Below are 22209 nucleotides of genomic sequence, written 5' to 3'. Positions count from 1 at the left end.
GGGAACAAAAAGAACTTTTAAAAAGTCAGAAATCAGAGTACTTGAGCAACACTACAAACAAATTGGACCTAACAGATATATACAGACTACTCCACTGAAATACAGCAAATACATAATTTCTCAAGTGCACATTAGGCTACTATATTCATTTTCATAAATTTTTAAGAGTTAATATTATAATATTATAAACGGCAATCCAAGCAACAAAGAGGCTGAGGTAGGAGGATCCCAAGTTCAAGGCCAGCCTCAGCAACTTAGTGAGGTCCTGACTCAAAATAAAAAATAAAAAGGACTGGGGATAGGGATGCAGCTCAATGGTAGAATGCCCCTGGGTTCAGTACCAAAAAAAAAAAAAAAAAAAAAAAAACATGCCACATCTCTAACAGGAAGTCAGTCTTCCCAGAGATACTTTCAATTTGTTGACTCCCTCAGTGTCTTCAGCACGGGTCTCCATCTCTGAAAGCATGTTCTGGCTGTTCCAATCTCTCCTGCTTGTCTTCTGCGGAGGCTCAGGTAAATATCCACACAGCCCCACGTTGTCATTGAGTGGCTCCTTGTTTTTGCGCAGTCTGCTCAATCTAAATTATGTAGACACCGCTGTGTGGCTGACTCTGCTGAGGGACCAGGTGGATTCACGGTGGCACACTCTACACTGCCACCTTATCTGTGCATTGAATGATAAAGGCTGCAGATGGCTTTAGGGGTAATAACTACAACTGAATCTGCCTGTGAGGGATGTGTTTGCTGGGGGCTTTTGTGAAATGGGCTTTTGTGAGTTAAGACTGTTTGGGGATTATGACCAACACGTTGTACTGTAAAGAGAACTAAGATCAAGACAGCGAATCCTCTACAGTTCAGCTACTATGTTACGGTGCAACTTTAGGTCAGTTAATTATACTTTCTGGGCTTCACTCTCCTCATCTAAAATACTGAAAACTTATGATTTCATGTACCCTGAGTTTGGGGAACCCAAACAGAAATAGTTTCTTTTTGTCAAGGGCAAAAATAATAATAATAATAATACATGAGCTTCCCCTTTCTTTGATGCAAATCGGGAGCTAGCTAGCTAGCCCAGCAATGCTTCATATGTCAGTGAGAAAGGACTTACTCAATGTAGCCTTCTCATTGTTCCTGGCTGTCCATCACATAGAGAATATATGTGATGGACTACTTGTGGTTTCCATGCTTGGGAAACCACAAGTGGTTCATTGTAACTGAAGTACAGTGTTCAAGGAGAGGAGACCAGGCAAGAAGCTGCCAGGTATAGCCCGGGAGTAGCTGATCAAAAGCTAGCATGTAGGAAGTACTTACTTTATTTCAGATACTGGACCAGGATCTATATGTGGATCACGTTTAGAAGTCTCCTGACAATTCCATGAATTTATACTACTGATAGCCCCATTTTAACATAGAGAAACTGAGGCTAAGTTCATTTAAATAACACCCAAATTTCACTAGCCATCACTTGGAAAGCTCTTAAATATTTCTGAGAAACAATGACCAATGGACGAACCAGTCAGTAGCATAAGAGAAAACAAAGAGGCCACCGATGTAGACTTCACTAAACTAATTGGCAATGAAAAAAAAGAGAATTTTGTTAAGTCATCCAAAAAAAAAATATTCATCAGGCATCTACCAAATACCTAGCACTGTTCCAATTTCTGGGGCTACATCATGAGCAGGGCAGGCAAAACTTCCTGTTCTTGTGGAACTGACATTTTGACAGGAAGACAAACTATAAACAAGTAAACTAGTACATTGGATATTGATAAATGATAAAAATGAAATAACTCAATTGGAGAAAGAACATATAGAAATATGGCGGGGAGGGCAGTCACTCTTCAGATAGGACAACCAAAACAGGTGACAATTTGGGGAACAGGGAGAAGCCATGGGGAGGAAGCTAAGTTTGTTTTTGGACCTATTAATTTTAAGATGTCAATGTAACATCCACGAGGAGATGTTACTGAAAGCAGCTGGAAATTTGGGACCAGGGGTAAGGCTGTGAATGGAAACTCGAGAGTTAAGACCATAGAGATTACCAATGAATCCAAGGGGAAAAGTGGAATTAGGATAAAACCTTGAGAAATACTTAGAAGGTGCAGAAAGGGAATTCTTTCGTTCATTCAAGAGTCACTTCTTGATCTGGGACCAGCGACTCAAGCTTTAACCTCACTTTTCCCTGATTAAGAAATTGAACTCCTTGTGGGGTGTGGTGGCACACGCCTGTAATGCCAGCAGCTCAGGAGGCTGAGGCAGAAGGATTGCAAGTTCAAAGTCAGCCTCAGCAACAGTGAGGTCCTAAGCAACTCAGTGAGGCCCTGTCTCAAAATATAAAAAGGCTGGGGATGTGCGCAGTGGTTAAGTGCCTCTGAATTCAATCCCCAATACCAAAAAGAAAAAGAAATTGAACTCTTCTATGAATTATTTGGAATGTCCTCCTGTTAAAATTCCTCTCATTCTCCCTGTTTCTGTGGATATTTCTAATAACAACCCTATGAAATATACAGTTTCTCACTTCACAGATGAGAAAAGAAGGTACCTAACACTTAAGTCACTAGCTTAGACTCACCCAGCTACAGGAGGAGGGGTAGAAAGATAAACACACTCAGCTGTGTCTGCAGGAAACGGATGCAGATGTTCCAGGGCCCAGGAAACAAACAGGGGTTACCAGGGCTAGACTCAGGGAGCCTGGCCCCAGAAGCTGTGCCCACAGCCACTTCACTGTGCTACCACCTTACACACGGTTACATGTTCACACGCACGTACACACTGTTACACAGCGTTGTGCTAGGAAGAAACTAAGCAAGGCACTGGGGTGGAGGAAACAAATGGATGTGCTCTGGATGGGTGGTGAGGAACGATTAGAACTTTGGGATGTAATATCTCCTCTGAGCTTTAAAATTGCTGAGGCCGGCCTCAAATCTTCGACCCCTCTGCCTCAGCCTCCAGAGCTGCTGGGATCACAGGTGTTTGCCACCACGCCCAGGAAGAAAAAGCTTTGAATTTTGATGAAGTACAATTTATCTGTTATTACTCACCAGGGTAATTCTCCCTGCGCAGGAGGGGATAAACCACCTGAGAAAATTAAAGTCTGAAGTAATTAGTGAAGAAATAAGAGACAAAGTCAGAATTAGTTTTCAAAGCAGAGCACCTGATAGTCTCTTCCAGTCCTGGTGGGAGGTGGAACAGAACAGTTCAAAAATGGCTCTGATTCTTTATTGAAGGGATAGCATCAAAGGCAGGGATAAGGTTTCAGCGGGTGGAGTCGTGCTTCTTGGTGTCTTGCAGTAAACAGGTTGATTGGCATCTCAGGAAGCCACACCCATCTCTGGGAGTCTGTTGGGGATGGTGGCTGCCACAGGTCAGCCTACCTCCTGTGCTGGGTGTAACCTGGCAGAGGTGAATAGACACTCACATGTATCTGGACCGTCTTAACCAGCAGGATTGCCACTGGAAGTTCCCAGATAGCAGATTTTCCTATTCACTGGTTATGATGTTGGTCCATACACAGTCCACAGATGGCTCTGGACAACCTGTTTTTATCTTTTGTTGATTGTGCTTTTGGTATTACATCTAAGAATTCACTGCCAAATCCTATGTTTTCTTTAAGAGTTTTATAGTTTTAAGTCTTATATTTAGGTGACTGATACATTTTGAGTTAATTTTTGCAAATAGTGAGAGGTAGGGGTCCAACTTCATTTTTTGTAGTTGTCCCATACAATTTGTTGAAGAGATTATTCCTGGATTCTCAATTCTGTTCCATATAGTCATTCATATGTCGATCCTTATAACAGCACTCCACTGTTTTGATTACCATAGTTATATATAAGTTTTGAAATTGGGAAGTGCAAGTACTCTAATTTTGTTTTTCTTTTACAATATTATTTTGGCTATTTGGGACCTTTCCCAATTCCATATGAATTTGGGACCTTTTGCAATTCCATGTAAATTTGAAGATTGACTTTTTCACTTACGAAAAACAGTCACTGCAATTTTAATACAGATTGCATTGAATCTGTAGACTGCTTTGGGCAGTATTGCCATCTTAATATGGTTTTCCAATCTGTGAACATGGAATGTCTCTTCCTTTATTCGGTTTATTTTTAATATCTCTCAGGAATTTTTTTAGTTTTTAGTGTATACATCTTTCTAGTTAAATTATTGCCAGGTACTTTATTCTTTTAATTACTATTGTTAAGTGGAATTGTTTTCTTGGTTTCTTTTTTAGATTGTTCCTTGCAGGTATGGAGGAATACAAGTGATTTTTGTATGTTGACCTTGAATCCTGCAACTTTACCAAGTTCACTTATTAGCTCTGGTTGATTTTTCTGGATTCTTCAGGATTTTCTATTTATCCATCAGGCCATACCATCTTTGAATTGAAATAGTACTTCTTTTCCAGTTGAGTTGCCTTTCACTTCTTTTTTATTTCTTGTCTAATTGCTCTCTGGCTAGAACTTTCAATACAATGTTGTATAGAAGGAGTGAAAGTGGGTATTCTTATCTGAGATCAATTTACTCAGCCATGATGTATAATCCCCACAATATATTGTTGGGTTCGGTTTGTTAGTATTTTGTTGCAGATTTTTGCATCAATATTCATAAAGGATATTGGTATATAATTTTCTCTTTTTTTTTGCCTGATATCTTTGTCCTTGGTATCAGAATTATTCTGGCCAAATAAAATGAGTTAGGAAGTGTTTTTCTCCTCCTCTTTTTGGAGGAGTTTAAGAATGACGGGTGTTCTTTGAATAATTAGAATTTACTAGTAAAGTCATCTGGCTTTTCTTTTTTCTTTTTTATTTTTTATTCTAATTTGTTATATATGACAACAGAATGCATTACAATTCATATTACACATATAGAGCACAATTTTTTCATATCTCTGGTTGTATACAAAATATATTCACACCATTTGTCTTTATACATGTACTTAGGGTAATGATGCCCATCTCATTCCATCATCTTTCCTAGACCCATGCCCCCTCCTTTCCCCTCCCATCCCTTTCCCCTATCTAGAGTTTATGTAATCCTCCTTGCTCCCCCTCCCAACCCCACTATGAATCAGCATCCTTATATCAGAGAAAACATTCAGCATTTGGTTTTGGGAAATTGGCTAACTTCACTTAGCATTACATTCTGCAACTCCATCCATTTACCTGCAAATGCCATGATTTTATTCTCTTTTATTGCTGAGTAATATTCCATTGTGTATATATATCACATTTTCTTTATCCATTCATCTACTGAAGTGTATCTAGGTTGGTCCCACAGTTTAGCTATTGCGAATTGTGCTGCTATAACATTGATTTGGCTGTGTCCCTGCAGTATGCTGTTTTTAAGTCCTTTGGGTATAGACCAAGGAGTGGGATAGCTGGGTCAAATGGTGGTTCCATTCCCAGTTTTCCAAGAAATCTTCATACTGCTTTCCATATTGGCTGTACCAATTTTCAGTCCTACCAGCAGTGTAAGAGTGTACCTTTTCCCCACATCCTTGCCAGCACTTATTGTCATTTGTATTCTTAATAGCTGCCATTCTGACTGGAGTGAGATTAAATCTTAGAGTAGTTTTGATTTGCATTTCTCTAATTGCTAGAGATGTTGAACATCTTTTCATATATTTGTTGATTCATTGTATGTCCTCTTCTGAGAAGTATCTTTCAGTTCCTTGGACCATTTATTGATTGGGTTACTTGGTTTTTGTTTTTTGTTTTGGGTTTTTTTTTTTTTTTGGTGTTAAGCTTTTTGAGTGCTTTATATATCCTAGAGATTAGTGCTCTATCTGATGTGCTTGTGGTAAAGATTTGCTCCCATTCTGTAGGCTCTCTATGCACCTCACTGATTGTTTGTTTTGCTGAGAAGAAGCTTTTTAATTTGAATCCATCCATTTATTGATTCTTGGTTTTAATTCTTGTGCTACAGGAGTCTTATTAAGAAAGTTAGGGCCTAATCTGACATGATGGAGATTTGGTCCTACTTTTTCTTCCATTAGGTGCAAGGTCTCTGGTTTAATTTCTAGGTCCTTGATCTACTTTTAGTTGAGTTTTGTACATGGTGAGAGATAGGGATTTAATTTCATTTTGTTACATATGGATTTCCAGTTTTCCCAGCACCATTTGTTGAAGAGGCTATCTTTTCTCCAACGTATGTTTTGGTGCCTTTGTCTAATATAACTACAATTTTGTGGGTTTGTCTCTGTGTCCTCTCTTCTGTACCATTGGTCTACCAGTCTGTTTTGGTGCCATGCTGTTTTGTTACTATTGCTCTGTAGTATAGTTCAAGATCTGGAATAGTGATGCCCCCACCTGCTTCACTCTTCTTGCTAAGGGTTGCTTTAGCTCTTCTGGGTCTCTTATTTTTCCAGATGAACTTCATGACTGCTTTTTCTATTTCTATGAGGAATGTCATTGGGATTTTGATTGGAATTGTATTAAATCTATATAACGCTTTTGGTAGTATGGTGATTTTGACAATATTAATTCTGCCTATCCAAGAACAAGGTAGATCTTTCCATATTCTAAGGTCTTCTTTAATATTTTTTCTTTAGCATTCTGTAGTTTTTGTTGTAGAGATCCTTTACCTCTTTGTTAGGTTGATTCTCAAGGTTTTGTTTGTTTGTTTGTTTTGAGGCTATTGTAAATGGGGTAGTTTTCCTTGTTTCCCTCTCAGAGGATTTGTCACTGAGATACAGAAATGCCTTTGTATCCTGCTACTTTGCTGAATTTATTTACAAGTTCTAGAAGTTTTCTGGTGGAATTTTTTGGGTCTTCTAGGCATAGAATCATATCGTCAGCAAATAGTGCTAATTTGAGTTCTTTTTTTTTTTTCTTATTTGTATCCCTTTAAAATTTTTTTGTCTAATTGCTCTGGCCAGTGTTTCAAGAACTATGTTAAATAGAAGTGGTAAGAGAGGGCATCCCTGTCTTGTTCCAGTTTTTAGAGGGAACACTTTCAATTTTTCTCCCTTCAGAATGATGTTGGCCTGGGGTTTAGCATAGATAGCCTTTATTGATGTTGAGATATGTTCCTGTTATCCCTAGTTTTTCTAGTGTTTTGAACATGGAGGGGTGTTGTATTTTGTCAAATGCTTTTTCTGCATCTATTGAGATGATCATATGGTTCTTATCTTTCAGGCTATTGACTTGATGAATTACATTTATTGATTTCCATATGTTGAACCAACCTTGCATCCCTGGGATGAATCCCACTTGATCATGGTGCACTATCTTTTTGATATGCTTTTGTATTCAATTTGCCAGAATTTTATTGAGAATTTTTGCATCTACTTCATTAGAGATATTGATCTGAAGTTTTCTTTCTTTGATGTGTCTTTGTAATCAGGTTGATATTGACCTCATAGAATGAGTTTGGAAGTGCTCTCTCTTTTTCTATTTCCTGAATAAATTAAAGAGTATTGGTATTAGTTCTTCTTTAAAGGTCTTGTAGAATTCAGTTGTGTATTCATCTGGTCCTGGGCTTTTCTTGGCTGGTGGGCTTCTGATGGCAACTTCTATTTCATCACTTAAAATTGATCTGTTTAAAGTGTGCATATCATCCTGATCCAGTTTGGGTAAATCATATGACCCTAGAAATTTGTCAATGTCTTTGATATTTTCTATTTTATTGGAGTACAAGTTTTCAAAATAATTTCTAATTATCTTCTGTATTTCTGTAGTCTGTTGGTATATTTCTTTTTTCATCATGTATGTTAGTGATTTGAGTTTTCTCTCTCTCTCTCTTTAATTATTTACTGTCTTCTGTTGCTTTTGGTGTTGAGTTGTTCTTTTTTCTAGGGCTTTGAGATGAAATGTTAGGTCATTTATTTGTTGACTTTTTCTTCTTTTAAGGAATGAACTCCATGCAATAAACTTTCCTCTTAGTATGGTCTTCATAGTGTCCCAGAGATTTCTATATGTTGTATCTGTGTTCCCATTCACCTCTAAGAATTTTTTGATCTCTTCCTTGATGTCTTCTGCAACCCATTGTTTATTCAGTAACATATTATTTAGTCTCCAGGTGTTGTAGTAGCTTTTATTTTTTATTTTTATCACTAATTTCTAATTTCATTCCATGATCTGATAGAATGCAGGGTAGTATCTATTTCTTAAAACAAATGTTTGCTATTAAAACATTTACAGTTTGGTCACAATGCACAGAAATGGTGGATTCAATTATTATCTACAATGTACTCAGTAGGTTTGTAAAAGAGTTTACAGTTTCTGATGGTGGACAAAGACTGGGGATGAGGAACAGGATGATATGCTGAGAAGGAAGGAGATGAGAATATAGAGTTATTATATCTTAGGAAATGTGAAAGAGAAATCTAAAGAGGAAGATTAGTAGCAGGAGAAGGGAGAAGAAGTAATTTGGGTAGACAAGTAAGTGGGAAGACAGTAGAGTACTAAAATAAACATACATATATACTAAGAAAAATTTTAAAAAAATGGTAAAATAGTAGAAATTGGTGGGGAAAAAAAAGAAAGAATATACAACACAACTGTAATGTACTATTCAGATGTCCCAGTCCTCAAAATCCTAATTCATTTAAAGAACTTGGTTTCACATATGTTGGGGATGGGAAGGTGGGAGAATAGAGATGGAAAGGAGAGGAAAAAAATCTTGAGGAAGAAACAGGGCTGTTTTGTTTGAAGATCAGTATCTTTTCTGCTTCCCTTCTCACCCAGTAGGTGGGGTCGTCTATTGTTTACCCAGTATCTCCATGCTCAGGATGGCGAAGGAAATCAGGGGGTCACTGTGCCAGGGTAGCAGCTGCTGGGAAGGGGGGGCGGAGTTAGAAACTGGGCACCTGGCCAGCCAGAGTTCACCCCACTGAAGATGGTGATGAAGGTGGCCCAAGATGGAGGCACCTGCTTTCAGTGGTGGGGCGTTGGGTCGGGTGGGGGGATCCAGGTGATGATGTTAGAGACAAGCTCTGTGGCATGCAGTGTATGGCTATTGGCTGACTTCAGAGCCTGTATGAAGTTCTCAGGTGCAGGCCGACTACTGCGTGTAGGGGACTATCCCCTCTGCTGCAGAGTCCCAAGATGGCAGCGACTAGGGGAGCCCCAGGTTGGTAGATAGTCCACATGGGAGTGGTGGCTGGAGTTCCTACTCGTGGGAAGCTGCTGAGTGTCCCATGTGGGAGCAGCTTCCGTGATTTCTGCTCAGGTGGGTGGTCAAAAGTTCTGTGCATATGCTGCTGCCACCAGTGGTCTCACTCAGGTACCTGGTAGTCCTATGTAGGCACGTCGTTGGGAGACCTACTCTGTCATTGGAAGGGCCCAGGACCATGATTCCTGTGTGGGAGCAGGAATATCGCTTGCAGAGAAGCAGTATTCTCGCTGCTTGAATCTCAGGACACAGAATGCCGCCTCCCTCTGTCCCGCCATCTTGGATCCTCCCCCATCTGGCTTTCCTTTGTCAGGAGGTTTTTGATTACTGATTGGATCTCTTTTCTTATCAAAGGTTTTCTTAGGTTTCTATTTCTTCATATGTCTGATAGTTTGTGTGTTTCTAGGAATTTTTTTTTTATTTCATCTACATTATCCATTGTTAATTTGAAATCTTCCTTATGTTTAATGTAAGCACTTACAGTTATAAATTTCCCTCTGAGCACTGCTTTTGCTGCATCCCATACATTTTGGAATGCTGTGTTTTCATCATTTCCTCTTGTCTCAAGATACATTCTAATTCCCCTTCTGATTTCTTCTTTAGTCCATTAGTTGTTTTAGACAATGTTGCTTAATTTCCACACATTCATGAATTTTCCAATTTTTCTTATGTTCTTGACTTCTAGTTTTATTCCTTTGTGATCAGAGAAGACATGATTTGAGTTTTTTTTAAATTCATTGAGATTTGTTTTGCAACCTAAACTATGATCTATTTTGGACAATGATCCATGTGCATCCATCTTCTTCCTGGACCTATCAGATCTACTTCTCTTATAATTTTAAAGACAATCTATGTGAAATATATCAATCTTACTGCCCTTTTTACATTTAAATCTCTTGAGATCTTTAGTCTCCTTCTTTTTTTTACCATGACTGGCACCTCGACTTGTGCTCCTGAACCCTACCCCAGCTTCCTCTCAGAAATGACACTCTAATCTCAATCTACCTAGCTTTCTCTGAATCCCCTGGACCAGATTCTGGGGAAATAAAGTGCTAGGACATTATTCATATTCTCGGAAACATATCATCCAGTGGGTGAAATATAGAAACAAGTATATCTATTAAGTTAGAAATTGTGCTAAGTACTAGGAATCCAGAGAAAATAAGCATAATGTTTTCTCTCAAGTTTATGGAAAAGGGAGGAAAATAATCTCATAATTACAACAAAGAGACAGAAATACAGAATAATAAATACGGTTTGCATGCCCTCATTTCTAAATTTTTACTCACTGAATTAGCATAGAACTGAGCAAATAATAGAATAAATAACTTGTTAAATAAACTAATTATTGCAATCTATAAAAGCAAGGGATCTTAAAGGAGTATGCCATGCCAGAGAGGCACAGTTCCTGGTGAGTAAGTACTTGAGCCACTAGATAAATCTAGTGTCTTTACTAAGAAGAACTTAGCTTAACATCCTGGACAGAGAACCCCCAAGAGGAGGGATAGAGATGTGTCCATTCACTCCACAAATATTCACCACAGTGGAAAAGACAGGCAAATCCTTGTGTATGAGTCAGATTTTTACCACTGTGACTAAAATACCTGACAAGAACAACTTAGGTTTATTTTGGCTCACGGTTTCGGGAGGATTTAGTCCATGCTTGACCAGCTCCAAGTCGAAACATCATGGTGGAAGGATGCAAAGGAAGAAAGGTGCTCAGCTCATGGCAGCGAGGGAAGAGAGAGCAAGAGAGAAAGGAGAAGGGGGCTGGGAAATAGATAAACCCTTACCCCAGTGTGCTACTTCCTCCAGCTGGGTCCCACCTCCCATAGTCCATTCAGCTATCAATGGATGGAGCCCTCATGGCCCCAATCACTGCTTAAAGACCCACCTTCAAACCTTGTTGCACCTGGGCACCATGTTTCTAACACATGAGCTTTGGGGAACATTTCAGACTCAAACCACCACAAGAACTTGCCTCCATGAAGATTAAATCTCAGTGGAGGGGAGGAAGAAAAACCAATGCACATTTGTGTGTTCTAGTATATACCACATGATAAGTACTATGGAGAGAAATAAACCCAAAGGCAGCTGGGTACGGGTGGAGGTTGATAGTGAAGAAAGCATGGTCACAGAAGGCCTCTTGCAGAGGGAACATTTGTATTAAAGACATTATGAAGGCAAAAGAATGAGTTGTATATCTACCTGGAAGAAGTGCATTCAGGCAGTGGTAATTACAAGGGCAAATCCCTGGTCTATTTGAAGAATAGCCAAGCAAGTTGAAGCAAAATGAACAAAGGAGAATTACAGAAATTTAGACTGAAAAGAGAAAAATGGCCAGATCACTTAGTCTTTATGGGTTATTGAAATTATTTCTTTCGTTTAGGTTTCATTTGGGCTGTGTTGTTGTTTTAATTTTTTTTCTAAATACAAAGAGAAAACTGTACAAATCCTCATTACTACCTCAATGAATTACACAATGAATGCCTATATAGCTAGACACAGGTCAAGGTCCAAAACATCACCAGCCCCTCAGACCCCCCTCTTTATGTTCCCTTCTATTCACCTCCCTCCTTCCCAAAGGAAACAGCATAGATTTGTTTGCCTGTTTTACAACTTCACATAAATGGGATCATAACATTGTGTGTGTATGTGACTGAATGTGGCTCAAAATTTTGCTTGTCAATAAATAAATAAACCCCAAGATAAAACAAAAGATTTAGCAGGTGATATTCACCCATGTGATTCCCAGAGGGATCAGGGCTGAAGATGACCACAAATTACAGTGGGTTGAATTACTTATGGGAAAGATGTAGTGCAGAGGGGAATGGATGATGGCAGCATGGAATCCATGTGACAATTCAGGAAAGGAAACAGAAATGCAAGCTCCCCTAGGAGCTGAGTGTCAGACACACACACACACACACACACACACACACACACACACACACACACACTCAGCTCCCTTCTTGAGACATAAAAGATCCCAAGAAGCCCTGATTATGGTTACTTATTCATTGACACAAACATCGTCTTTAAGAATTGAGACTTTTTCACTCTTTTGGCTCAAATGTTGGGTCTCTGAAATGGGCTTATGAGAATGCATCCATGATGTGCTACTTTAAAAATTTTTTTATCAGTTTTAACTCCTCAATCACTAGGCTGAAATATTTTTTAAAGATTTTTTTAAGATGGACACAATATCTTCACTTTATTTATTTTATTTATTTTTATTTGGTGCTGAGGATCAAACCCAGTGCCTCACATGTGCGAGGTAAGCTCTCTTACCACTGAGCTACAGCCCCAGCCCCTAGGCTGAAATCTTTTTGAGAGCAGGAAAATAATAAAAGTAGTTGAAGTCAGAAGACCTAGGTTTGAATTCTGATTTACTATTCTTGAGCCATGTAACTCTGGGAAAGCTAGATAACTTTTGTGTCTTAGGTTTTGTTTGTAAGTAGAAATAATAATCCAATCTATTAGCCTCAAAGAATTGTAGTTGGCATCAAATGAAATAATGCATGTGGGAAACTATGTATGCAGTAAATCTGTTATTAATCCTCTAAATTAAGCAAGCATACTATATGGACAGTCGGCAATCAGTAAATGTCCAGCTGTAATTATACTTCATCAGCAAAGACTTGAAGTTTTTGGAGTCTGTGCCAGGGAGTTGATGTAGTTCCATGTCCCTCACCACCTGATGCCTAAGGACTCAGGTGTCACGGGCCATCCATGGGTTGTGTAGGTGAGCGATGCACATTTGAGCATATGGGAGGACTGGCCTGCAACACAACTGTTGCGTGTTCTCTGGGCCATGCAACCCACATGTGCACTTTGCTCTTGCTATGCCTGTGTTCCCACACAGCACCTGAGACAGGTGTGACTTGCCAAGATGTCGATCAATCTCCTGACCGCAAGACATCACACTCAACCCCCTGAAACCTGCCCCCTTGCCTTATTTGGAAAGAACATTCCATTGAAAACCTCCTTTTGTGTGCACCCCCTATAAAAAATAAAAAGAATTCAGGTGGCTCGCTCTCTTTCCATCTCAGGTAGAGAGCCATCTCAGATTTAGAAAAGGTCTTTTCTGTGTGCTTGCGAGCTTTCTTCGCCATTTTATTAAGTCATTGGTGTAGCCAGCTCTTGTGAACCCAGCTCAGGTCACCAGCCTGGCTAGCTGGCGATACTCAGGGGCTGGGATGATGAAGTATGGTCATGGCCCAGGAATGACCAGCTAGTGTAGAAGTGGGCCCAGGGCCAGGATCATCTGCCAACCCACCAAGAACGCCAGATGTTTTGCTGGAGGTGGAGCCATTGGGGCTGTGATCATCCACTGTCAGACTCCTAACCCTTTCTCTCCCCATTTTCTCTCTGGGCTTCAGTTTGAAAAAAGCTCTAACAGATGGTCAGAGATGGAGGAAGAGGCACAAGAATTGGAAGATTGCCATGGACGGTTTTATGGCCCTTTCCTTCTGTATTTACAGGGAATGCAGCAGTTTCACTATGCACCTCTCCCCCAAGGATGGTGAATGGGATTCTGGGGAAGTCAGTAACTCTCCTCCTGAACTTTCCTGCGGATAAGAAAGCCAACGTGATCAGCTGGAATCACAATGGAATAAACGTAGCATACATGCACCTAAATGAAATAGGAGAGCTACAATACGTGGTGCCCTTTAAAAACTGGCAAGAGCGACTAAACTTCACCCAGACATACTCCTTGCATCTCAGCAACCTGACGATGACCGATGCAGGATCCTACGAAGCCCAGATAAACACAGAACCTTCTCCAACGGTTTCCTGTTACACTCTGAGGATCTTCAGTGAGTCTAAATGTGGGGTTTCATTTTACACGTACTAAAAAAAAATTTAGATCTTTCAATCTTATGTGACTACAAGTGTGTATTCTAGTCTACTGGTAAAGAGGATGGCATTTGGAGTCAGAATGAGGTCCAGTGGAGAAGCAACTCAATGACACTGCACAACCAAATAGTGGCAGAGCTGAGAATAGATCTGTCTTACGGCGGTCCATTCAGCATCACCTCCCTTCCCCCTGTCCAATAAAAAAGGGCCCCTTCAAACAGAAATGTAGTATAATTGATGGACGTGAAATATTTATAATACCGTTAACATGTTCACCACATGTATCTGGCGTGTGACTCTCACAAAGTCTCCATGAGATGCAACCCTTTTTCTTGAGGCATCATTTTGGTCACAAGGTTATACAGGAACTTGCCTACAGTCACAGAGATGGTATGTGATAGCACTTCCCACCTAACCAGACTGCCACAATACTTCACTTTACCCAAAGCCTAGACTAACCCAAGAGAGGGGTCTGTGTGCAGAACAGTGGTCTACCTAGGAAGTGCTCTGTGAGGGTGAGGCAATAAAGAGAAAAGTCTTTTCTGTCAATGTTGTTTGACCTTTAACAATATTTTCCCCAGATGGCTCATGTTGACCTTTAGGGGGAAAAAATGTCTCCCCAAGATTAAACAGTGAAAATATCCTCAACATAGAATTAAGGAAAATGTAATGAGATAATGTATAAGTTTATTTCAAAAATATATATATATAGTAATCAATGATGTTCAAAGAGCCATAAATGACTTTAGGCTATTTTTCAAAAAATCACTTCCCAGAGATGTTTTACAAGGGGTTCAAGCATTAAGTTGGCCACCAGACTAGGCAACTTTAAAGACCACTGAGACTGTATAATTACTACCTATCAGAGATCCCACGAGGTCTTAAATTCATCTGGAAGCCTTTGGATTAAGAGATGTTATCTCAAAAAAATTGTTAAAATTTCTCTACAAATAGGATGCTCATAAACATTTAGTACACAGTCCCTGGATATTTGATGAGTCTATCATGTTAGATGAGTCAAAGTCATGTTCTTGAAATAATATGGCATGGAACAGGTAAATGTTGTAGGGGGGGAAAAAAAGGATGTCTGGAAAAATTCTCAGCAAGAGATTCCAACTAAAGGGGCAAAATGGTACCAGGTCAAGGTATTCATTTTCTGAGGCTGTTCAGACCCCAAACAACAGAAATGTATTTGTATTCTTTCAAAGTTCTGAAGACTGGAAGTCCAAAATCCAGCCGTGGTCAGAAGTGTACTCCCACTGGAGGCCCTTAGAAGACTGTTCTCTCCAGCTTCTGGTTGCATTCCTCATCATCCCTCTCTCTGTCTCTGGGGCCACATCACTTCTCTCTTCTCTGTGATTTTGCCTCGTCTGTCTCAAACATCCCTCTGTTTTTAATCTTGTAAGGACACTCACCATTGGATTTAGGGCCTCCCAGAAAATTCAGGATTACCTCCTTATCTACCACATTCCTTTTGCAAGGCCCTTTCTCCAAATAAGGTAATATTCATTGGTTCTGGGATGTATCTTTAGCCTTTATAGACAGGATCACCCTCCCTGATCATCAAGTAACCATCAAGGCAGTGCTAAGACCCCGAAGAGAAGTGAGACTCACAGTATGGAGAGCCCAAGAACATTGCCGAGGCAATGTCCTGACACAGTGGAGAAAACTAAGCATGAATTCTCTTGCAACAACCACATTCCTGGGACTCCATGCCAATCCCTTTCCAGGGCTTTTTACCCTAAATGTTTTTTTTAGTTCGTATTATTTCTCCTTCAAAAGATCACACACAAAGAGATATGTAAGCTACAGCAATTCGCTTTACAAAGAGCGAAAAGGAATTCCCAAAATGCAATAGCTAGATTTGTTTTTCAATATTGACCAATCGTCCCTAGGCATGAGGATAAGGATGGCAAAGATTAGTGTTATAAGCCAATACCAGTGAATGAAGAGTAACTGACCAGAGTTTAGTGTTAAAAAAAAGATGTTGAAGTCATGTTAGGTTTATCTACTGAGTCAATGTGGACCATAAATAATGCACATGTGCTCTTCTAGCCACTTAGAATAAATACATCAGTGAGCAAAATACACAAGGTACCCTCCCCGCCCCCTGACATTCTGGATAGGGAATGGAGGCAGGTAATAAATAATACATGTACTATATAAACAAGTGTATGTAAGAAAACCATGAGTTCTATGGGGAAAAGGGAGAAATTAGAACGGCATAAGGAGCTTCAGGAGTGCCAGGAAGCAGGAGTCCATTTTAAAGAGCGTGATCAGAATAGGCCTCATTGAAATATGAGGCAAGGTCTGTTGACGTGAGAGATCGAACCATTCCGATATCTGGAGGAAGGGCACACCTCGCAAGTCTCCCCTGTGCCTGGCATGCTCACAGAACATCCAAGAGGCTGAATATGAGGAACAGAGTGAAAGAGGGAGTAACAGGAAATAAGGTCAGAACGGAAATAGGGGGATGTACATTGCAAGGTCCTGAGGGTCACCACAAAGACTTTGGCTTCTATTGTCAGTGACATTGAGGGCCATTGGAGGGTTTTGCAAATAATCAGTATGACTTTGACTTTGTTTAAAGAATACCTTTGGTTCCACTGTTGAGAAGCCATTGGACCAAGAAGGAAGCCGTTGCCATAAGTCAGGCAAGAGTTGGCGCTGGCTTGGACCAGTGTGGTAGCAGCAGAGGCAGTGAGAAGAGATTGGATTCGGGATATATGTTAAGGACAAGTCACCAGAACTTTTTTGATTTGAGTATGAGATGAAGGGATGCGTCACAGATAATGCCAGAGACTTTTGGCCCGAGGGAATGAAATTATTATCCCTAAATGGGGGAAGGAAGGGTACAGATTGAATAGATTCTAGACAGAAAAACAGAAGTCCTTTTAGACTTTGTGACATACCGAGTTTGTGATATACTCATATCCAGGTGTAAATGTCAAATAGACAGGTGTATATTCACTACATGGGAAAAAGTAACAGGACATATTTTTGAAGTCAGCCATGGACAAAAGCCATGACATTCATGCCATCTATTTGTCCTCCCTGTGCTAGGCACTGTCTCCCTTCATGCTCATAATTACCTGAGAAGTAGATACTATTGCCTGATTTTCCAGAGAAGGAAACCACCACCTAGAGATATTAATAATCTGTCCATAGTCATGTGAGCAGCAAACAATAAAGCCATGATCCTATCCCAGATTTTCTTGGCTCCAAATCCTACACTCCTTCAGTACATAAGAACTCCATTCTAGCAAGTTATAAGTACATTTAATTCCATAACTTCTCAGTTAAGTCCTCTCTCCCCCAAGTGCTGGGGATCAAACCCAGGACCCTTTATATGCTAGGCTAGTCCTCTACCACTGAGCTACACCCCCACCCTTCAGTTAATTAAGTTTAAAGCATCACTCAGTCTCTTCTAACCAGAGTCAGAGCCATTCTGTTCTTTGTGGAATCACCTTTACTTCTATCCCCAGGTCAAGACTAGGTTAGGGCCTTTTTTTGTCTTGCCCTCACGTCTCCACTGGTTCCTTGCCACTTCGAGGCAACAGCTGCTTCTTCTGGGCAACACTTTCCAGTCTTTGGTCTCAGAAATTTCTGCATTTATGTCAATTCAAATGGCAATGTAGGGCTGGGGCTATAGCTCAGTAGCAGAGCATTTGCCTAGCATTTGTGTGAGGCACTGGGTTTGATCCTCAGTACCACATAAAAAATATATATAAATAAAATAAAGGCATGCTGTTCATATACAACTACAAAATAATTTTTTTTAAAAATTGACAATATATTTGCATTTATGTGCTCCCCAGTCTCTAAATTGTCTTTATGAGAGGTATTGTTCACAGATCAGAAGATACCCCAAGGATTAATCTGGAGCCCAGAAAGGTAGAGAGACCAGTCCCAAATTACCCAGATAGTCTCTCCCTTCCCATTTATCTTTCCGGTTACTCCGTCTCATACTGAAGTCTCTTTCATTGGTCACCCCATACTTTCCTACCATCAATTAGATGATACAAGGAGAGTCTTTTAGAGTATACAGGCCATAGTATACAGCAAAAGTGAAATATCAAAACATAAATGCAATGAGTAATTTTTAGAGTAGTCTGAATTGAGTCATTCATCCTTAACCCACGTCTCTTCTCTGTTCATAGGACCACTGAGTAACTTACAAGTTACCCATCACACTCAACTGTCTGGGAATAGCACCTGTGAGATCCACCTGACCTGCTCTCTGGAGAATCCAAATGATACTGTCTCATTCGGGTGGAAGTTCTCAGAAAACAGCTCTCTAAGAGAACCAAACCTCACTATCTCCTGGGACCCCATGAGTTCCAGTGAACAGAACTACACCTGCATAGCTGAGAACCCCGTCAGCAATTTATCGTTCTCAGTCACTGCCCAGAGTCTCTGCACAGGTAACAGTCAGCCTCAGGTGTCTCTAAGAGCCTTGAGCAACTGTGGGGTGTGCCATGTCCTCCACACCCTACAAGATTCCCAAAACAGCGGCAGTGGGAGACAGCCAACCTGCAGCTAAGGGTGGGGTGGTAGGCAGCTTCTGGGGCCCTGTGCTTCTCACTACCTCCTAGTCTCTCCCTCCTCCTTCCTCCTCTGCAAGGCCTTCTCTGAAGGGGGCAGTCGGGGAAGGACTCAGAAAGCAGGGCTTTCACCATCCAGGATCCTGCCAGAGTCCCAGAACTCTGGGTACAGATGCACCCAAGAGACTCTGTGAGGGCCCCGAGAAAAACACTCTAGTACTCACTCTAGGTGTCTGAAGAAGTTCCATTTCTTTTTTTTTCCCCTTTTCAGGTGTTAAGAAAAATGTAAACGGGGTCAGAACATTGATTATAATTCTGGTTGCTTTGTTGCTCCTCGCCATACTCATCATTGCGTGCGCACTGGCTTCACGGGCTTGGAAGAACCGAACAGGCAGGTGTACTTTCTCCCTCCTTGTCTCTCCTCCCAGGTTTGCAGGTATTTAGAGTTTGGGGCCTCTGATTGCTAAGAATCTCTTACAGAAAACAGGTGAAGGGTGGAGAGCAAGCAAACCCTAGCTCAGCTATGCAGGGACAATCCTAGGGGTGTGACCGAGCACCTGCTAATATCCTAAAGGAGGTGTCCTACTGGGAGAACTAGGAGTCAGCCTCAGGGTCCACTGGCCCACCTACCCTTCCTTTGGGGCCCCTTCCTCCACATCCTCTAGAGAGGCACCTATTGGGGGTGGGGGCTAAAAAGGCCTCTCTCAAACATTTCAATTTCCTTATTTATTTTTCAGGCTCCCTCCCTTTGCATACTCAGCAAACTCAGCATCCTGGTGAGCACCCAGACTTTAAACTGCTGATCATAAAACAGGCAGGGAAAGATGACAGAAAGAGGAAGGAGGCTGGCAGGAGTCAGAATGTCACTACTCAGATGCACCCCACGGTGCAAGCTCACAAGCACGCACCATGGACCTCACACAGTTCGTGAGATCGGAGTCCCTCTCCTCCCTTCTGATGCATAAGTTTGCTCTAGTGAAAGGGCTGGTAGCCCGTCCATTTGCACCCAGAAAATTCTGAGCAGAGGAAAAAAAAAAATGAGCATCAGAGACTCAAAACCAAATTGCCTGTGACTGCATCACTGCTGGTTAACCAGGGTTTGGACCATGGATAGACACGGTGGAAAAAGAAAGTGTGATCTAGAGATGCAAGTACAGGCTCTGGGCTCAAACTGGCTTTAAGTCAGAGATGCGGGATATCGTGCTTAGGAAAGAGCCCGAGGACTGGGGTCAGAAGACACACATTCGAGTTCCTGTTCCATCACTTCCCATGTGACTTCACACAAGTCAGTGGAGATTTGGGGCCTGCAGTTCCTCATCTCTAATATAATCGACTTCACCTTAAGGGCCTGTGAAGGTTTAATAATGTTTCCTCGGGGAAATAATTGGTTACATTATGCTCACAGCATCTCCAGCTCTTCTGTAGATAGTGCTACTTAGTCATTCACACGGAAGCCCGAGGATACCTCTGAAGCCCAAGGGCACCTCAAGACCACTCCCCACTCAAGAGAGGCGGTTAGAAAAAAAAATGCATGATTAAGAAGGTTCTGGTTCAACCCAAAACTGTCCAAGTGAGCCCTAAGGAAAGGGGAGGCTTGCCTCTTTGGGGACAGAAAGTAGTTGGAAAAAGGCAAGGTACTGGGAGAAGCAGTCCCAAAGTCCTTCTGCCACTGATGGTGCCTCTTTGTCTTAACAGCAGAGCCTCCACAGAACACAGAGTGCACATCAGTCTCTCCAGGGAGCACCGTGTACGCACAGGTCACGTATCCAAACCTGGTGAGTCCTTTTAGATTCATACGACATCACTGTGGCTGTTTTTTACAGGGATCGCTCACAAACTTATCACAGTCACAATCACCTGACGGCTGACATCCACTACTGAGAGGAGAGGGCAACAACGGGGGTTGCAAACACAACACAAGACCTTTCCTGGGTCTGCTGCTTCCGCAGTGAACATTTATTCCTTCTTTGCTCTCCGCTCTTCTCTGTTGGGTGCCTCAGTAGGTCTTGTCCCCTCGGTAAAATTACAAGCTGTCAGAAAGGGTGAATTAGATTTTCTTTTCTGTTCTCCTATAGCCTAGCATGACACTCAATTAATATGTGCAGGATGGATCCGAGTTCCACTGAGTTTGAGTGTTTCCATGGAGACAGTTCCATAGCAGGAAGCTTGTAGAGATGTTGGGGGAGCTCAGAAGTAGTCTCTCAAGAGGGCAAGAAGGGACCAGAATCTGCAACCCCTCCACAGTAGGGGAAACTAAACCATGAGCAGCTCTCCTCTCCTCTTCCAACATAATGGGAAGGTCTTGGTCGAGCATTGGAAACTCCTCGGTCCCTACTGTCCCCACCACCCCCTAAATAAAACATCTCTATGTCACGTTTCTAAATAACACTATACTGTTGAGAGTCGCCTGTGAGTTGTATGTGGACTGTATTGCTCATCGCAGACTAGTGAATAGGATAATCTGGTGTCTGGGAACTTCCAGTGGACATTTCCTCTGGTTGACTGCCCAGACACATGTGAGCCCTATTCCACTATGCCTGGTCCCACACAGCACCAGAGATGGGGTGACCTGCTACAACCACCCAATCGCACAGCCCCCTGAGATGGGTTTGACCTGCCAAGATGCCAATCAACTGCTGACTGCAAGACGTCAGGAAGCAAGACTCCACCCTTGAAACCTTACCCTTGCCTTTGATGTAAAGCCATTTTCTAATTGTCTAGCTCCAGTGCCCGTGTGGACTGGACCTATCAGGGGCTCCAACTCTTTAAAACGGTCCTTTCTGACTCTTTGTCTTTTGTTCTTCACTAATTATTCTAGACTTTAATTACTCAGGAGGCTTCTCCCTCCCAGCAGGCAAGAATTCCCTGGCAAGGTACTGGCCACCCTGTGATGCTATACCTCCTGAGAGGCCAAGAAAACTTGCTGTTTTTTAAGAGGAAGACCATGAGCAGCTCTCCTCTTTGAAATGGTGGAAGCTATGACCCAGCTAGAAATCTTGGATTCCCCAAGCAAGTCCTCCTCATCCACTGCCTTGCAGGCATTTCGAAAGTAGTCTCCTGGAAGAGAAGGGACACTCTTGCTTGTTCAGTTGCCTTTCCAAATTCCTGTTGAAGGCAAGGTGAATCACTGTCCAGAAAATCCCAAACTAACCTCCGGCCAATTTATTAGCTTTTTCTTTGGGGGGAAAAAAAGTTGTACTTTGGTTTAGTAATTCTCTAAATATTCCTTCATTAATTCAAAGTGTCATAGCTTAAAGCAGGTGCTTCAAGGGGACTGTGGACTTCTTTTTTATTTTTATTTTTTCTTTAATATTTATTTTTTAGTTTTCGGCAGACACAACATCTTTGTTGGTATGTGGTGCTGAGGATCGAACCTGGGCCGCACGCATGCCAGGCGAGCACACCACCACTTGAGCCACATCCCCAGCCCCATGGGGACTGTGGACTTCTGATGCTGCTCCTGCGCTGCATATTTCAGACAGAGGCATTCTTATGGTGTTCCTCATCTACCAGTTCCTAATGCTTGAGAAGACTTCTAATGATGTGGTGACCAGGCAGTTATAATGACAGAGACAAATGGAATAGGCAAAGCAAACTACTCCAGTTATAACAAGTGAAAATCTGTGACCAAAAAAAAAAAAAAAAAAAATATATATATATATATATATATATATAAAATACAATAACTCTG

General features: G+C 41.4%; 1 protein-coding gene across 1 annotated transcript; it reads left to right on the top strand.

Moving 5' to 3' along the window:
* Positions 1–442: 442 nt before the first annotated feature.
* SLAMF6 (SLAM family member 6) lies at positions 443–21483 on the top strand (the record flags this gene model as incomplete). The annotated part of the gene is made up of 7 exons (XM_081307833.1): positions 443–513; positions 13599–13934; positions 18135–18398; positions 18790–18915; positions 19256–19294; positions 20214–20293; positions 21337–21483. Exons 1-7 carry the CDS (start codon positions 465–467, stop codon positions 21481–21483), a joined length of 1041 nt encoding a protein of 346 aa, XP_081163959.1. The 5' UTR covers positions 443–464.
* Between the last annotated feature and the right edge of the window lie 726 nt (positions 21484–22209).

The sequence above is a fragment of the Spermophilus citellus genome (assembly GCF_964194105.1).
Source record: "Spermophilus citellus genome assembly, chromosome: 9".
NCBI lineage: Eukaryota > Metazoa > Chordata > Mammalia > Rodentia > Sciuridae > Spermophilus > Spermophilus citellus.
This window is presented reverse-complemented; position numbering and strand designations above follow the sequence as displayed.